This window comes from Nomascus leucogenys, chromosome 10 (genome assembly GCF_006542625.1).
Source record: "Nomascus leucogenys isolate Asia chromosome 10, Asia_NLE_v1, whole genome shotgun sequence".
Lineage (NCBI taxonomy): Eukaryota > Metazoa > Chordata > Mammalia > Primates > Hylobatidae > Nomascus > Nomascus leucogenys.
The window spans coordinates 61,430,611-61,446,678 of NC_044390.1; the positions used below are offsets into that span (position 1 = coordinate 61,430,611).

Below are 16,068 nucleotides of genomic sequence, written 5' to 3' on the forward strand. Positions count from 1 at the left end.
GGGTTCACGCCATTCTCCTGCCTCAGCCTCTCCGAGTAGCTGGGACTATAGGCGCCCGCCACCACGCCCGGCTAATTTTTTGTATTTTTAGTAGAGATGGGGTTTCACTGTGGTCTCGATCTCCTGACCTCGTGATCCACCCGCCTCGGCCTCCCAAAGTGCTGGGATTACAAGTGTGAGCCCGGCCTGTACATTATATTCTTAGCTCCCACAATTTAGTCTAAATATTTGCCCTGATATGCTTATACTGGTCCAAGCAAGCATTAGGTCATAGCCTGTTCCTTTTCCTTATTTGAAGATGTTTTGAGCCTTCTCAGCATTCCACAAGTTACTTCCTCCTTCCTTTGTTCTCCTCTACCTTTGCCTCTTTTAAAAAGTTATAAGTTGCTAGCCAATTGGGACAAATACAGAACGTGAGGTCCCATTCCAGCCAATGGAAACTGGACACAGCAGTAGGTTGGAAGCATCAGGTTATAAATGACCCTATCTCCTTTGTTTGGTGTACTCTCGTGGCAAAACTGCTGGTGAGTATACCCTTTCTGCAGGAAGTAAAAATGGCCTTGCTGAGTAAATTAAATTTATGTTCAAGTGCTATTTCTTTACGGCACCAGGGAACAAGCATTTTGAACATATATATATATTTATATATTTATATGTTTATATATATATATATAGAGAGAGAGAGAGAGACAGAGAGAGAGAGAGAGGGTCTTGCTACTTTGCCCAGGCTGGTCTCAAACTCTTGGACTTGTAGAAAATGAAATAAATACAGGTTCCTCCTCAAAGGGTCTTTCCTCCAAGTCTGACTGAAATAAATAGTAATCCCTCTTAGAAGCCAAATTTTCTCAAAGATCTGTGGTCATATTCTTAAATTCTGCCAGCTGTAATAAAGAAACCAATATACTCTGTGTTCTTAGCTCCCACATTTTAGTCTAGATATTTGCCCTGGCATGCCTGAACTGTTCCAAGCAAGTATTAGGTCATGGCCTATTCCTTTCCCTATTTAGAAGTGTTTTTGCCTCTCTCAACAGTCCACAAGTTACTTTCTCTCTTCCTTTGTTCTCCTCTGTCTTTGCCTTTTTTGGGAAGTTCTAAGTTGCTAGCCAATCCAGTGAAGTACAGAAGGTGAGGTCCCGTTCCAGCCAATGGAAGCCGGACACAGCAGAAGGGTGGACACGTCAAGTTTAAATAACCCTGTCTCCTTTGTTAGTGTGTGCTCTGGTGGCAAGACTGCCAGCCAGTGGCACCCATTCTGCAGAAAGTAAAACTAGCCTTGCTGAGATCCTTTGTCTCAGTGTTGATTTTGCGACACCAAACAAGCACCCATTCCCAGCAGACTCAAGCTATTTACCTACCTTAGCCTCCCAAAGTGCAGGAATTACAGGCGGGAGCCACTGCACTCGCCCAGTAAAAGCTTTGGAGGGGCATCCCCAGAGATGCGTCCCATCCTTCATCCCCGCCCTTCCAGCCCGACCGGCCACCTGAACCGCGGGCTAGGACAGGTCCCACCTCTAAATCACCCCCGAGTACGGGCCCCTCCCCTCGCCCACAGTTCCGTCCGGAGGCCCGGTTCTAACCTCACCTTTTTCTCTGGACCTAGTTCTGCATCCCCCTCCCTGAGCCAACCCCAGGCCCTCTCCGCACCCACCCTGGAGGCAACTGGAATTTCTGTGTTCTACCCGGTCCTACGTGGCTGAAACTCGAGCCCACGAGCCCCGCCCGGCCAGAGTGTCGAAGCGGAAGTGATGTCAGTGCACCACCGCCATCTTTTCCGGTGCTGGCTCCTCTTGGTCAGTGCAGTTTCGCCTTTATGGTGGTGGAGTCCGCCCAGGCTGTGGTGAGTTCCGCCTGCTTGGCGGTCCCGGAGATAGCAGGGGGCGGCAAAGGAATGATTGCGCGCTGTCGCCCAGGAGCCTCTCAGATCCGGTTCACTTCACTCGCTTCTCCAGGGACTATCAGTCCTCCCTGTGCGGCCAGTTCCGAGAGGCTGCACGCTCTCTGGGTTCACTGCAACCTCTGCAACCTCTGCCTCCAGGGTCAAGCAGTTCTGCTGCCTCAGCCTTCGGAGTACCTGAGATTACAGGCAAGTGCCACCACTCCCGGCTACTTTTTGTATCTTTAGTAGAGATGGTTTCGCCATGTTGGCCAGGCTGGTCTTGAACTCCTGACCTTAGGTGGTCTGTCTGCCTCGGTCCCCCAAAGTGCTGGGATTATAGGTGTGAGCCACTGCACCCGGCCAACTTTTGAAAATTTTAAATTTTGTTCTCAAGTCATCTTAGGTACATAATGAAGTTATCAATAACACACGTGGCTGGTGACTACTGAATTGTTCTGTGCAGGTCTGCACTGTCTTCTCGGCATATGGGGGGGGTAACACCATATACAGGAGCTCAGGCTCTAGGGACAAGTATCAGACCAACTACTAGGGTTGTGCGAATGTAGGCTTTTTTCAGTGTTAAATAGAAGTAATGGGCCAGGCCTGGTGGCTCATGCTTATTATACCAGCACTTTGGGAGGCCAAGTCGGGAGGATTGTTTGAGCCCAGGAGTTTGAGACCAGCCTGGGCAACCTGGTGAAACCTTGTCTCTACTAAAACTACAAAAAATTAGCCGGACCCAGTGGTGTGCACCTGTAGTCCCAGCTACTTGGGGGGCTGAAGTGGGAGAATCACTTAAGGCCAGGAGTTCAAGACCAGCCTGGCCAACATGGCGAAACCGCGTCTCTACTAAAAATGCAAAAATTAGCCAGGCATGGTGGTGCATACCTGTAATTCCAGCTACTGGGGAGGCTGAGGCCTGAGAATCGCTTGTACCTTGGAGGCAGAGGTTGCAAGGAGTCGAGATCGTGCCACTGCATTCCAGCCTGGGCAACAGAGTGAGACTCTGTCTCAAAATAATAATAATAATAAGGAGTGATGATGTGCACCTATGGTCCCAGCTATTCAGGAGGCTTAAGTGGGAGGATCACTTGAGCCTGGGAGGTCTAGGATACAGAGAGTTGTGTGAGTGCCATTGCACTTCAACCTGGGCAACAGAGTGAGACCCTGTCTCAATAGATAGATAGATAGATAGATATAGGTAATGATAGCTATTGGGAAGAATGGTTATGATAATTAAGTGAGCATGTATATATAAAGCTACTAGAGCTACTTCTGACATATCAGTCCTCAGTAAATGTCAGTTACTGTTATTAATACTTCGTTACTGAGTGACGGTACTGAGTGGGCAATTTTTGGTGGCCTTCCCATCTGTCACCTGCAGAGACAAAGCTCAGGCATAAAGTTTGATGACTGATGTTTCATGCTTGTTGTTTGATGATTGATATGAACAGGACCACAAATAACCCTGTACAAAGAGGAATGGAGATTGCTTCTATCCACCTAGATTCATAAGCTGCCCTGAGGTGATCTTGGCATCAAGGAAGGGATGCACATCACACCATCAGCTTCAGAGCATGACAGCCATTTATTTGTCCCGTGGTAAGTCCTTGTTGATGCTCTTTTTCAGAGATTCTGCTTTAGGTCACCCTCCACAACATCCGTCACCCAGGCTGGAGTGCAGTGGTGCAATCTTAGCTCATTGCAACCTTCACCTCCCGGGTTCAAGTGATTCTCTTGCCTCAGCCTCCCATGTAGCTGTGACCACAAGCACATACCGCCAGGCCTGGCTAATTTTTGTTTGTTTGTTTGTTTTTGTTTTTGAGACGGAATCTCACTCTGTCTCCCAGGCTGGAGTGCAATGCCGCGGTCTCGACTCACTGCAACTTCTGCCTCCTGGGTTCAAGAAATTCTCTGCCTCAGCCTCCCATAATTTTTGTATTTTTAGTAGAGATGGGGTTTCATAATGTTGGCCAGGCTGGTCTCAAATTCCTGACCTCAAGTGATTTGCCCGCCTTGTTCTCCCAAAGTGTTGGGATTACAGGCATGAGCCACTGTGCCCAGCCAGAATGCCATTTTAGAATTCAGCCGTGGTTTGTGTACCTTAGGAAATGCTACATAAGCTTCACGAGTGTTACTACTATGGGCAGATAGAGAGTCACTTTTTTTTTTTTTGAGACGGAATCTTGCTCTGTCACCCAGGCTAGAGTGCAGTGGCACGATCTCGGCTCACTGCAAGCTCCACCTCCTGGGTTCATGCCATTCTCCTGCCTCAGCCTCCTGAGTAGCTGGGACTACAGGTGCCCACCACCACATCTGGCTAACTTTTTGTGTTTTTAGTAGAGACAGGGTTTCACCGTGTTAGCCAGGATTGTCTCATTCTCCTCACCTCATGATCCACCCTCCTCGGCCTCCCAAAGTGCTGGGATTACAGGCGTGAGGCACCACGCCTGGCCGAGAGTCACATTTTTCAGGGTGTAAGTTTCCTTGAAAAATGAAACTATTACCCTTTACCCAACAGGCAGTTTGGCCCACATCTGCTTTTGAGTCTAGCTGACACAGGACTACTATGGCATTTCATGGAAGTGTTGTGTGTGTGCAGTTTTCTCGAGTGTGTAGGAGCATATGGGAATTTCAAGCTAGGATGGAATGACTTCTAGGCATGAGAATGTGGGAAGGATGGGCAGCTCTGGCTTCTCATGCCTTTTTACTTTTCCACTAGGGTTTTTTTCCAGGGAACCAATCTGCCCTTTTGAAGAAAAGACAAAGGCAGAAAGGATGGTGGAGGACTACCTGGCAAATGGTTATCAGGTAAGCAGAAAATGTACTGTTGTTAAAAATGACATGCTTTCATCCAATAGGTAGACACATTTCTTTCTAGGCAGACTCATCTCCAGAGTTTTCTTAGAGCAAATGAAGCCTTACTCAAGGACTGAGTCCCCAGATGAATTTCCCCAGAGAATGAAGTCTTCTATACATAAAGTGTTAACTTGAAAATCAGTCTGATAGCTCAGTAATTACTACTTAAGCTTGACCTTCATGGTACCAGCTGCATCTTTCTTACATTGCTGGGTGCAGTGACAGATGATAAAGCCGATTAAAGTGTCCTTTTATCAAATTATTCACTTATCAGCATTTATCAGGTATCTGCAGTGTGCTGAGAAGTATGCTGCATAGACACCAATGGGACACGAAGAGCTCCTAACCTGGTTGTGCTGAGATCAAGCGTAAGCAGTGTGCAGTGGCTCATGCCTGTAATTCCAGCTACTCAGGAGACAGAGGTGAGAAGACCACTTCAGCCCAGGAGATCGAAGCTGTAGTAAGCAGCAGTAGTGCCTGGGCGACACAGTGGGACCCTGTCTTCATATACAAATAAATAAACAGATTAGTTAGATAGATAGATGCTAGATAGATAAAAATTAATCTTTAGGAAGTACTGTTCTAATCAAAATAAAAATAAAATTTAAAAATACAAATATTAAAAAGTTAAAAATACATAGATCAGCAAAAAAAAGATTTAAAAAATTTTTTTAAAGTGTTGTTTAAGGCATATGCCTGTGGGAGGTCAACCTTGAGTGTTTAGACAAAAGAGCTTCTGAGACATTAAACCCTGGAGTAGATCATGGGAGACCTGAGAACCACATATAGATGAGTATAAGGTTCCCCTTCATCATTCTCCAGTGAATATTGGTGGAAGTGTTCATTGGCTCAAACCAGCATGTGTATGATGACATAGGATTCAGTGACGTTTGATGATGTGGCTGTGGACTTCACCCCAGAGGAGTGGGCTTTACTAGACACAACTGAGAAATACCTCTACAGAGATGTGATGCTGGAGAACTACATGAACCTGGCCTCTGTGGGTAAGAGTAACATCACTGCTTGGCATGGTGGCCTGCACCTGTAGTCCCAGATACTTGGGAGGCTGAGGTGGGAGAATCGCTGGAGCCTGGGAGTTTGATACTAGCATGGGCAACATTGTGATACCTTGTCCCTTAAAAAAAAAATTCTAGGCCGGGCGCAGTGGCTCACGCCTGTAATCCCAGCACTTTGGGAGGCTGAGGAGGGCAGATCATGAGGTCAGGAGATGGAGACCATCCTGGCTAACACTGTGAAACCCTGTCTCTACTAAAAAAATACAAAAAAATTAGGTGGGCATAGTGGCAGGTACCTGTAGTCCCAGCTATTCGGGAGGCTGAGGCAGGAGAATGGCATGAACCCGGGAGGCGGATCTTGCAGTGAGCCAAGATCACGCCACTGCACTCCAGCCTGGGCGACAGAGTGAGACTCCATTTCAAAAAGAAAATCCTAAAAATGAAGACTAGGCTGGTTGTGGTGGCTCACGCCTACAATCCCAGCACTTTGGGAGGCCAAGGTGGGCAGATCACATGCGGTCAGGAATTTGAGACCAGCCTGGCCAAAATAGTGAAACCCTATCTCTACTAAAAATACAAAAATTATCCAGACTTGTTGGTGGGCACCTGTAGTCCCAGCTACTCAGGAGGCTGAGACAGGAGAATTGCTTGAACCAGGATGCAGAAGTTGCAGTGAGCCGAGATTGCGCCACTGCACTCCTGCTGGGGCAACACGGTGATACTTCATCTAAAAAGTAAATACATTAAAAATAAAAATAAACACTAGCATCATTTCTTGTAGCCTGTTATAGAGCAGATGTATGTTACATGCTTGCTTGTCAATTCTGAAAACAGTGGGGAATAACAGAGACAGTCCCAAGTAACAGTCCCTGCTGTAGTATGTTTTAAGTTACTGTGGTAATCCTGGAAACAACATCAACAGCATCAGCTTCGTGCTGTAAGAAATATACATCTTTCTTCCCCTATCCTTTGATGTAGTAAATTGGAAACTCCAGGGTTGGAGCCCAGTCATCTGTGTTTTCAGAATCACTGAAGATGAATCTAATATACTATCATGTTTGAGACCCAATGGGAGAGTTGTTTACCCATGAGAGCAAGCATTTTTTTGTTGTACTTACTTTATTTCTGCTTTTTTTTTTTTTGAGACAGAGTCTCACTCTGTCGCCCAGGCTGGAGTGTAATGGTGCCACCTCAGCTCACTGCAACTTCAGCCTCCCAAGTAGCTGGGATTAGGTGCACCTGCCACCATGCCCAGTTAAATTTTTTTTTTTTGTATTTTTAGTAGAGACAGGGTTTTGCCATGTTGGCCAGCCCGGTTTTGAACTCCTGACCTCAGGTGATCCACCCGCCTTGGCCTCCCAGAGTGCTGGGATTACAGGTGTGAGCCACTGCACCCAGCCTACTTACTTTATTTATTATTTTTGTGGCAGGGTCTTGCTGCGCCGCCCAGGCTGGAGTTTGGTGGTGCGATCTCTGCTCACTACAACCTGTGCCCTCCCAGGTTCAAGCAATTCTCCTGTCTCAGCCCCCTGAGTAGCTGGGACTACAGGCAATTTTCACTGTGCCCAGCTAATTTTTGTATTTTTAGTAGAGAAGGGGTTTCACTGGGTTGGCCAGGCTGGTCTTAATCTCCTGACCTCAAATGATCCACCCACCTCGACCTCCCAAAGTGTTAGGATTACAGGCATGAGCCACCTCGCCTAGCCTACTTTATTTCTTACTGAAATAAAAGTTTTAGTGCTTTACAAGTGTGTACGTAAGTCTGAATTTGGGTTTAATGGGTCAGAGGCAACCAATCTTTTTTGGGCATAGAAATGGAGATCTTAGCTTTTTTATCCCTTTTGTAATAATTACATTACTTTTATTAGAACTATATCTCCTGGTGAGGCATGATGGCTCATGCCTATAATCCCAGCACTTTGGGAGGCTGAGGTGAGTGGATTGCCTGAGGCCAGGAGTTTGAGACCAGCATGTCCTACACGGTGAAACCCCTTCTCTACTAAAAATACAAAAAATCAGCCAGATGTGGTGGCACATGCCTATAGTCCCATCTAGTCAAGAGGCTGAGGTGGGAGAATTGCTTCAACATGGGAGACAGAGGTTGCATTGAGCCAATATAGTGCCACTGCACTCCAGCGTGGGTGACAGAGCGAGACTTCATCTCAAAAAAGCAAAAAAAGAAAAAAAGGAGATTTTTAAAGATGCACTTTGCCTCAGAAGATTTATTTTTCTCAAGAGTTTTGGATATCTTTGACTTTTATTTTCCATCTTGTCAAACATTCCTATGATCTAATAAAACTACGTGTTCTGTTTCTTTGTTAACTTTATCATTTTGAACATGCTGTTTATCTAGATCTTTCCTACTTTCCTTTCCTGAAAATCTTCTCTTCCTATTTTCCATCAGCTTTAATTTTCTTTTCTGAAGTCTCGCTCTGTCACTCATGCTGGAGTGCAGTGGCACTATCTCAGCTCACTACAACCTCTGCCTCCCGGGTTCAAGCGATTCTCCTGCCTCAGCCTCATGAGTAGCTGGGATTATAGGCATGCGCCACCATGCGCAGCTAATTTTGTATTTTTAGTAGAGATGGGCCTTCTCCATGTTGGTCAGTCTGGTCTTGAACTCCTGACCTCAAGTGATCCACCCACCTCAGCCTCCCAAAGTGCTGGGATTACAGGTGTGAGCCACTGCTCCCAGCAGTTTTAATTTTTACAGAAGTAGTTTGTAATAAACTATCTAAACACATCAGTTGTGTAATAAACCCCACATAATTATAGCCAAATTTTTGACATACCAAAATCTTCAAGGTTCTCTGGCTTTTATTTTATTGCTGTGTTTAATTTGAAAACAAGTAAAAATGACTCATTTTAAACTAACATTTCTTCTCTAAACCCTTACATTTCTTTTTCTGCTTAACTTCAGAATGGGAAATACAACCTAGAACCAAATGGTCATCACTTCAACAAGGTTTTTTGAAGAATCAAATATTCAGTGGGATACAAATGGTAAGATTAATGAGGGATATTTCTTAATTTCCTCTCTTAGAAAAGATAGAGAATTCCATTCTAGAAAATCAGCACAGTCAGAGGTGTAGCTTACATCTGTAATCCCAGCTACTTGGGAGGCTGAAGTGGAAGGATCATTTGAGCCCAAGAGTTCAAGACCAGCCTAGGCAGTATAGCAAGATCCCATCTCTGCTTTTAAAAAGAGGGTGAATGTGGTAGCTCATGCCTGTAATCCCAACATTTTGGGAGGCCAAGGTGGGTGGATCACTTGAGGTAAGGAGTTTGAGACCAGGCTGGCCGACATGGTGAAACTCCATCTCTACTAAAAATAAAAAATTAGCTGAGTGTGGTGGTGGACACTTGTCATACCAGTTACTCGGGAGGCTGAGACAGGAGAATGGCGTGAACACAGAGGCAGAGGTTGCAATGAGCCGAGATTGAACCACTGCATTCCAGCCTGGGTGACCAAGTGAGACTCTGTCTCAGAAATAAAGAAAGAAAAGAAACTGAGTCTGTAATCCCATCACTTTGGGAGGCCCAGGCAGGTGGATCACTTGAGATTAGCACTTCAAGACCAGCCGGGCCAACATAGTGAAACTTATCTCTACTAAAAATACAAAGTTAGCCAGGCGTGGTGGCAGGCAACTGTAATCCCAGTTACATGGGAGGCTGAGGCAGAATTGCTTAAACCTGGGAGGTGGAGTTTGAAGTGAAAAAGAAACTGCACAAATGAGAGATACTTGAGAGAATTAGAGAAGAAGCCTGCAGGCCGGGTGTGGTGGCTCACGCTTGTAATCCCAGCACTTTGGGAGGCTGAGGCGGGCGGATCACGAGGTCAGGAGATCAAGACCATGGTGAAACCCCGTCTCTACTAAAAATACAAAAAAAAATTAGCCGGGCATGGTGGCGGGCGCCTGTAGTCCCAGCTACTCAGAGAAGCTGAGGCAGGAGAATGGTGTGAACCCGGGAGGCGGAGCTTGCAGTGAGCCGAGATTGCGCCACTGCACTCCAGCCTGGGTGACAGAGCGAGACTCCATCTCAAAAAAAAAAAAAAAACAAAGAAGAAGACTGTATCCTTGGGGGAGGAGGGTCTCTGGAGAGATAGTCTGAATGTAATGACTTTTGTGATGTTCCATATCTGTATAACTTGTCACTTCAAAATACCCACAAATACACATTCACACATAAGTAACTAGACATTGAGGATTTAAACAGTTTCATGAAAATCTACACTATTTGGCTGGGTGCAATGGCGGACACCTGTAATCCCAGCACTTTGGGAAGCTGAGGCAGGAGAATCACTTGAGCCTAGGAGTTCAAGACCAGCCTGGACAATGGAGACCCTGTCTCTACAAGAAATAGAAAATTAGCAGGGCGTGTTGGCATGCACCTGTAATCCAAGCTCCTCAGGGCACCGAGGCAGGATGATGGCTTCAGCCTGGGAGATTAAGGCCACAGTGAGCTGTGATTGTGCCATGGTACCCAGCCTGGGTGGCAGAGTGAGACCTTGTCTCAAACCACCCTGCACAATTAAAAAAAAAATTACAGTTTGTTTTTTTTTTTTGAACAATTAGAGCCAGTGGCATAGAATTCTGGCAAAAGGTCCTATCATTCAACCTGAAAGAAATCAAGAAGTCGGGAAATAAAAACAAGAAAAATTGTAAAAATTATAATTATCCAAGTAGGCTGACGTAGTAGCTCACAGCTGTAATCCCAGCACTTTGGGAGGCTGAGGCAGGGGGGTTTTGTGAAGAGTTTGAGATCAGCCTAGGCTACATAGTAAGACCCTGTCTCTATAAAAATAAATTGAGGCTGGGTGTGGTGGCTCATGCTTGTAATCCCAGCAATTTGGGAGGTCAAGGTGGGCAGATCACGAGATCAGCAGTTCAAGATCAGCCTGGCCAACATGGTGAAACCCTGTCTCTACAAAAAATAACAAAATTGGCTGGGTGTGGCTACACGTGCCTATAATCCCAGCTACTCACGAGGCTGAGGCGTGAGAATCACTTGAGCCCAGGAGGTGGAGGTTGCAGTGAGCCAAGATCTTGCCACTTGCACTCTAGCCAAAGCGAGACTCCATCTCAAAAATAAACTGAGGTGGGGCGTGGTGGCTCACACCTGTAATCTCAACACTTTGGGAGGCCAAGGCAGGCAGATCACCTGAGGTCAGGAGTTCAAAACCAGCCTGGCCAACATGGTGAAACCCTGTCTCTACTAAAACTACAAAAATTAGCCAGGCGTGGTGACCCATGCCTGTAATCCCAGCTACTTGGGAGGCTGAGGAAGGAGAATCGCTTGAACCTGGGAGGCAGAAGTTGCAGTGAGCCAAAATCATGCCATTGCACTCCAGCCTGGGCTACAGAGCGAGACTCTGTCTCTAAATAAATAAATAAACAAACAAACTGAAAGATTGGCCAGGCATGATGGTGCATTCAAATAGTTCTATCTACACAGGAAGCTAAGGCAAGATGATCACTTGAACTCAGCCAGGAGTTTGAGGTTACAGTGAGCCATGATCACACCAGTGCACTATAGCCCAGGCAATGGAGCAAAACCCCAACTCTGAAAAAAGTAAAACATGCTGGGTGTGGTGGGTGATGCCTGTAATACCACCACTTTGGGAGGCTGAGGCAGGCAGATCACCTGAGCTTAGGAGTTTGAGACCAGCCTGGGTAACTTGGCAAAACCTTGTTTCTACAAAACATAGAAAAATTAGCCAAGTGCAGTGGCATGCACCTGTATTCCTAGCTACTCGGGAGGCTGAGGCAGGAGAATCACTTGAGCCTGGGAGGTGGAGGTTGCAGTTAGCTGAGAGTGTGCCACTGCACTCCAGACAGGGAGATAGAACAAGACTTTCTCTCAAAAAAAAAAAAAAAAAAAATTAAACATTAAAAAGTAAAATAATAATTGTCATCAAAATGTTTCTGTGTTCAGATGGGTGAAATCTCTTCATATGTCTGAAAATGTTTTAAAACCTTTATCTCGTCATCAACAGACAAGAGGCTACAATGGATGGAAACTCTGTGACTGTAAGAATTGTGGAGAGGTCTTCAGGGAACAGTTTTGCCTTAAGACACACATGACAGCTCAGAATGGAGGGAACATTTCTGAGGGTAATTGTTATGGAAAAGACACCCTCAGTGTGCACAAGGAAGCCTCTACTGGACAGGAACTTTCCAAATTTAATCCACGTGGAAAAGTCTTCACTCTAACTCCAGGTCTTGCTGTACATCTTGAGGTTTTCAACACAAGACAACCCTACAAATGTAAGGAATGTGGAAAAGGCTTTAAGTATTTTGCGAGCCTTGATAATCACATGGGAATCCACACTGATGAGAAACTCTGTGAATTTCAGGAATGTGGGAGAGCTGTTACAGCTTCCTCGTACCTAAAGCAGTGTGTAGCAGTTCATACAGGAAAGAAATCTAAAAAGACTAAGAAATGTGGGAAATCCTTCACTAATTTTTCTCAACTTTATGTGCATGTGAAAACTCATAAAGGAGAGAAGTCCTTTGAATGTAAAGAATGTGGAAGATCCTTTAGAAGTTCCTCATGCCTTAATGATCACATTCAAATTCACACTGGAATAAAACCACACAAGTGTACATACTGTGGGAAAGCCTTCACTAGATCAACTCAACTTACTGAACATGTAAGAACTCACACTGGAATAAAACCCTATGAATGTAAGGAATGTGGCCAAGCCTTCACTCAGTACTCAGGACTTTCTATACACATACGAAGTCACAGTGGAAAGAAACCCTATCAGTGTAAGGAATGTGGGAAAGCCTTCACTACATCCACAAGTCTTATTCAGCATACAAGAATTCACACAGGAGAGAAGCCTTATGAATGTGTTGAATGCGGGAAGACCTTCATTACTTCTTCCCGTCGTAGTAAACATTTGAAAACTCATAGTGGAGAAAAGCCCTTTGTATGCAAGATATGTGGGAAAGCATTTCTATATTCCTCACGCCTTAATGTTCACCTGCGAACTCATACCGGAGAGAAACCCTTTGTATGTAAAGAATGTGGGAAAGCATTTGCTGTTTCCTCACGCCTAAGTAGACATGAAAGAATTCACACTGGGGAGAAACCCTATGAATGTAAGGATATGAGTGTTACCATTTAGCCCATTGGTTGACATCTTTAATTATTGGCAATGACACCAAAGATTATCAGATTTGTCCTAAATGCCTTGTAGAGGTTGTAATGACTCATGGATTGGCCTTAGATGCCATCCCAAGGGTCTGAAATTAAACCTACAGGTTCATGGTTGCCTGAGTCTGGGCATCTGTGAAGAAGGGTCATGGATGGTGAGGTCAGTACTGCAGGCTGCCTCACCTTGGTGATTAGATTCCTAAGATCATAGCATTAACAAGTTCTGTATGAGATAAATCATGCAGATTGATCCCAGCCCCTCTTAGTGGCAGCCAGTGTGGCACATTTATGTCAAAATTTGCCAGAAGGCAAGATGATGTAGGACCCCAAAGGTGGGTTGTTAAGAGATGCTCCTCCAAGAGTCTCTTCTGTTCCCATGGATCCTGCAGAGCATATCAGGAATGAAACCATCCATAACTGCCAGTGCACTTTCACAGCTGATTATTTCTGTGTCCCCTTGTAAAATCTAAGAAGTGTAACAGCCTTGCCTGTTCTGCCTTGTATGTCTATTTTAGATGGAACAATGTGAGTGGCAATGTCTCTTCTAGTATAATCCAGTCTCCTCACTTCTGTTAAGGTGGCTGATATAGTCCATGAGTCTCATTTGTGATCTCTTTATCAGATGAGTGTTCAGCCACACTTTCAGGATTCTCTTCAGTACAAGTTTTCTAATTTTTGCATTATGGATAGGCTGAGAATTTTCCAAATCTCCAAGTTCTGGTTCCTTTTCCCTTAACAATTTCTTCTGCAATTCAGGTCTCCTCTTCTGCATTTTTGCCAAGACCAGCTGGGTCATGGAGATCCTAACCCAGTGGCTCTAGATTAATTAAGACAGAGACACAGAAATAGAATGCAGAGTGGGAATCGGGGCTCACAGCCTTCAGAGCTGAGAGCCTTGACCAGAGTTTGACCCACATATTTATTGACAGTAAGCCCATGATAAACATTATTTCTATAGATTATAGATTAGCTAAAAGTATTCCTTACAGGAAAGAAAGGGACAGGCTCTGGCTTGTTATCTGCAGCAGGAACATGTCCTTAAGGCACAAATCACTCATGCTATTGTTTGTGGTTTAGGAATACCTTGAGCAGTTTTCCAGTTTTCCATCCTGGGTGGGCCAGGTGTTCCTTGCCCTCATTCTGGTAAACCAGCAACCTCCAGCATGGGTGTCATAGTCATCACGAACATGTCACAGTGCTGCAGAGATTTTGTTTATGGCCAGTTTCTCATGGCCTGTTTATGGCCAAATTTGGGGGGCCCATTCCCAGCACATTTTCCTGTAAGCAGTCAGGAAGAATGAAGCTTCCTGTGTCCTTTAATACTTCAATTACAAATCTTAGTGATACATACCGAGTTTTATCTCTCTCAATCTCTACCTTCCACAAAGTGCTAGAATACAGTTCTGCCAAGTTCCTCACTACTTCGTATCAAGGGTTGTCTTTTCTTCATTTCCCAATAGCATGTTCCTCATTCCCCAGTGACACCTCACCAGAATCACCCTTACTAACCTTATTTCCAGCTTGCACATCAGAATTTTTCCAGCCTCTACTCATTTGTCAGTTTCAAATCTGCTTCATATTTTTAGTTTTTTTGTTTGTTTGTTTTTAATCTGCCTTAATGAGCTCAGGCCACTGTAACAAAATACCACAGACCAAATGGCTTACAAATTCATTTAATTTTAAATAAATGAGGTTAAAAACAAATTTATATTCTCACATTTCTCGAGGCTGGAAGTCTGAGATCAGAGTGCCAACATGGTCAACTTCTGGTGAGAGCTCTCTTCCTGGTATGTAAATGCCCACTTCCTCATGTCTTCACAGGATGGAAACCAACAAATAGGTCTTTCTCTCTCTCCTTTCTCCTTTCTCCTCTCTCCTCTCTCTGTCTCCCCACCATCTCTCTCCTCCCCCTCCCTCCCCCCTACCCGTCTCTTGATATCATTTCTTTTTTTCTTTTTTTTTTGAGATGGAGTCTCGTTCTGTCACCCAGGCTGGAGTGTGCAGTGGCACAATCTCGGCTCACTGCAAGCTCCGCCTCCCGGGTTCACACAATTCTCCTGCCTCAACCTCTCCGAGTAGCTGGGACTACAGGTGCCCACCACCACGCCTGGCTAATTTTTTGTATTTTTAATAGAGACGGGGTTTCACCGTGGTCTCGATTTCCTGACCTCGTGATCCGCCCGCCTCGACCTCCCAAAGTGCTGGGATTACAAGCGTGAGCCACTGCGCCCGGCGACATCATTTCATGATACTTCTAAAGACCCTATTTTCAGGCTGGGCGCGGTGGCTCACACCTGTAATCCCAGCACTTTGGGAGGCTGAGGTGGGCGGATCACGAGGTCAGGAGATCGAGACCATCCTGGTTAACATGGTGAAACGCTGTCTCTACTACAAATATGAAAAATTAGCTGGGCATGGTGGCAGGTGCCTGTAGTCTCAGCTACTTGGGAGGCTGAGGCAGGAGAATGGCATGAACTCGGGAGGCAGAGGTTGCAGTGAGCCAAGATCGCAGCCACTGCACTCCAGCCTAGGCAACAGAGCGAGACTCTGTCTCAAAAAACAAAACAAAACAAAAACCCTGTTTTCACATACAGTCACATTGGGATTTGGAGCTTCAACATAGGAATTTTCGGGGTTATCGTTCAGTCCAGAGTACTTAATATGATTCTTCTCCATTTCCACATAGACAATCACGTAATCCGTAAATAATGACTTATTTTTCCACTTTAGTCATTAGGTTATACCTATATATATTTTTTCTTGCTTTACTGGACTAATTTCAACCTCCAGCACAACACCAACTAAAAGTAGTAATACCAGCATAATTGTCTGCAGTTCTACTGAGATATGTGCTCTATTTCATTGGCTTGGCTGTAGGTTTTTATTTTATTTTTTGAAGAGGCTATCTCTTACAGGAAAAGTTTCTTTTTATATCTAGTTTTTACATGATGAATGATTTCCCAATATTTCATAATTTTTGAGGCTGAATTCCTCTTGAACTTATTAAATGCTTCCTGTGCATCGTCTGTGATGATCATGTTTATTTACTGATAAAACTCAAGTACCTAGAACTGCACCTAGCTCATGATGGTACGTAATAAATAATTCAATGAAATGATGTGGTGGTGCATGCCTATAGTTGTAGCTACTTGG

At 44.9% G+C, this 16,068-nt stretch overlaps 1 protein-coding gene across 4 annotated transcripts; it reads left to right on the forward strand.

Annotated features, from left to right (window-relative positions):
- The first annotated feature begins 1,735 nt into the window (after positions 1–1,735).
- On the forward strand, positions 1,736–14,818 carry LOC100588004 (zinc finger protein 561). 4 transcript variants are annotated; one of them, XM_030820920.1, is made up of 7 exons: positions 1,736–1,837; positions 3,331–3,478; positions 4,599–4,687; positions 5,613–5,739; positions 8,672–8,754; positions 11,750–12,860; positions 14,643–14,818. In XM_030820920.1, exons 2-7 carry the CDS (start codon positions 3,454–3,456, stop codon positions 14,708–14,710), a joined length of 1,503 nt encoding a protein of 500 aa, XP_030676780.1. In that variant the 5' UTR covers positions 1,736–1,837; positions 3,331–3,453; the 3' UTR covers positions 14,711–14,818. The 4 variants fall into 4 exon arrangements, with proteins under 4 accessions (XP_030676780.1, XP_030676781.1, XP_030676783.1 ...); XM_030820922.1 differs by having other exon boundaries at positions 1,768–1,837; positions 5,558–5,739; XM_030820921.1 differs by lacking the exon at positions 14,643–14,818 and having other exon boundaries at positions 11,750–14,619.
- Positions 14,819–16,068: the final 1,250 nt, after the last annotated feature.

Coding starts and splice junctions, on each gene's coding strand:
- LOC100588004 (XM_030820920.1), top strand. CDS start 3,454: ATGACAGCCATTTATTTGTCCCGTG. Junction 4,688..5,612: donor ACCTGGCAAATGGTTATCAG/GTAAGCAGAAAA, acceptor ATGATGACATAG/GATTCAGTGACGTTTGATGA. Junction 12,861..14,642: donor TGGGGAGAAACCCTATGAAT/GTAAGGATATGA, acceptor ACATTTCTCGAG/GCTGGAAGTCTGAGATCAGA.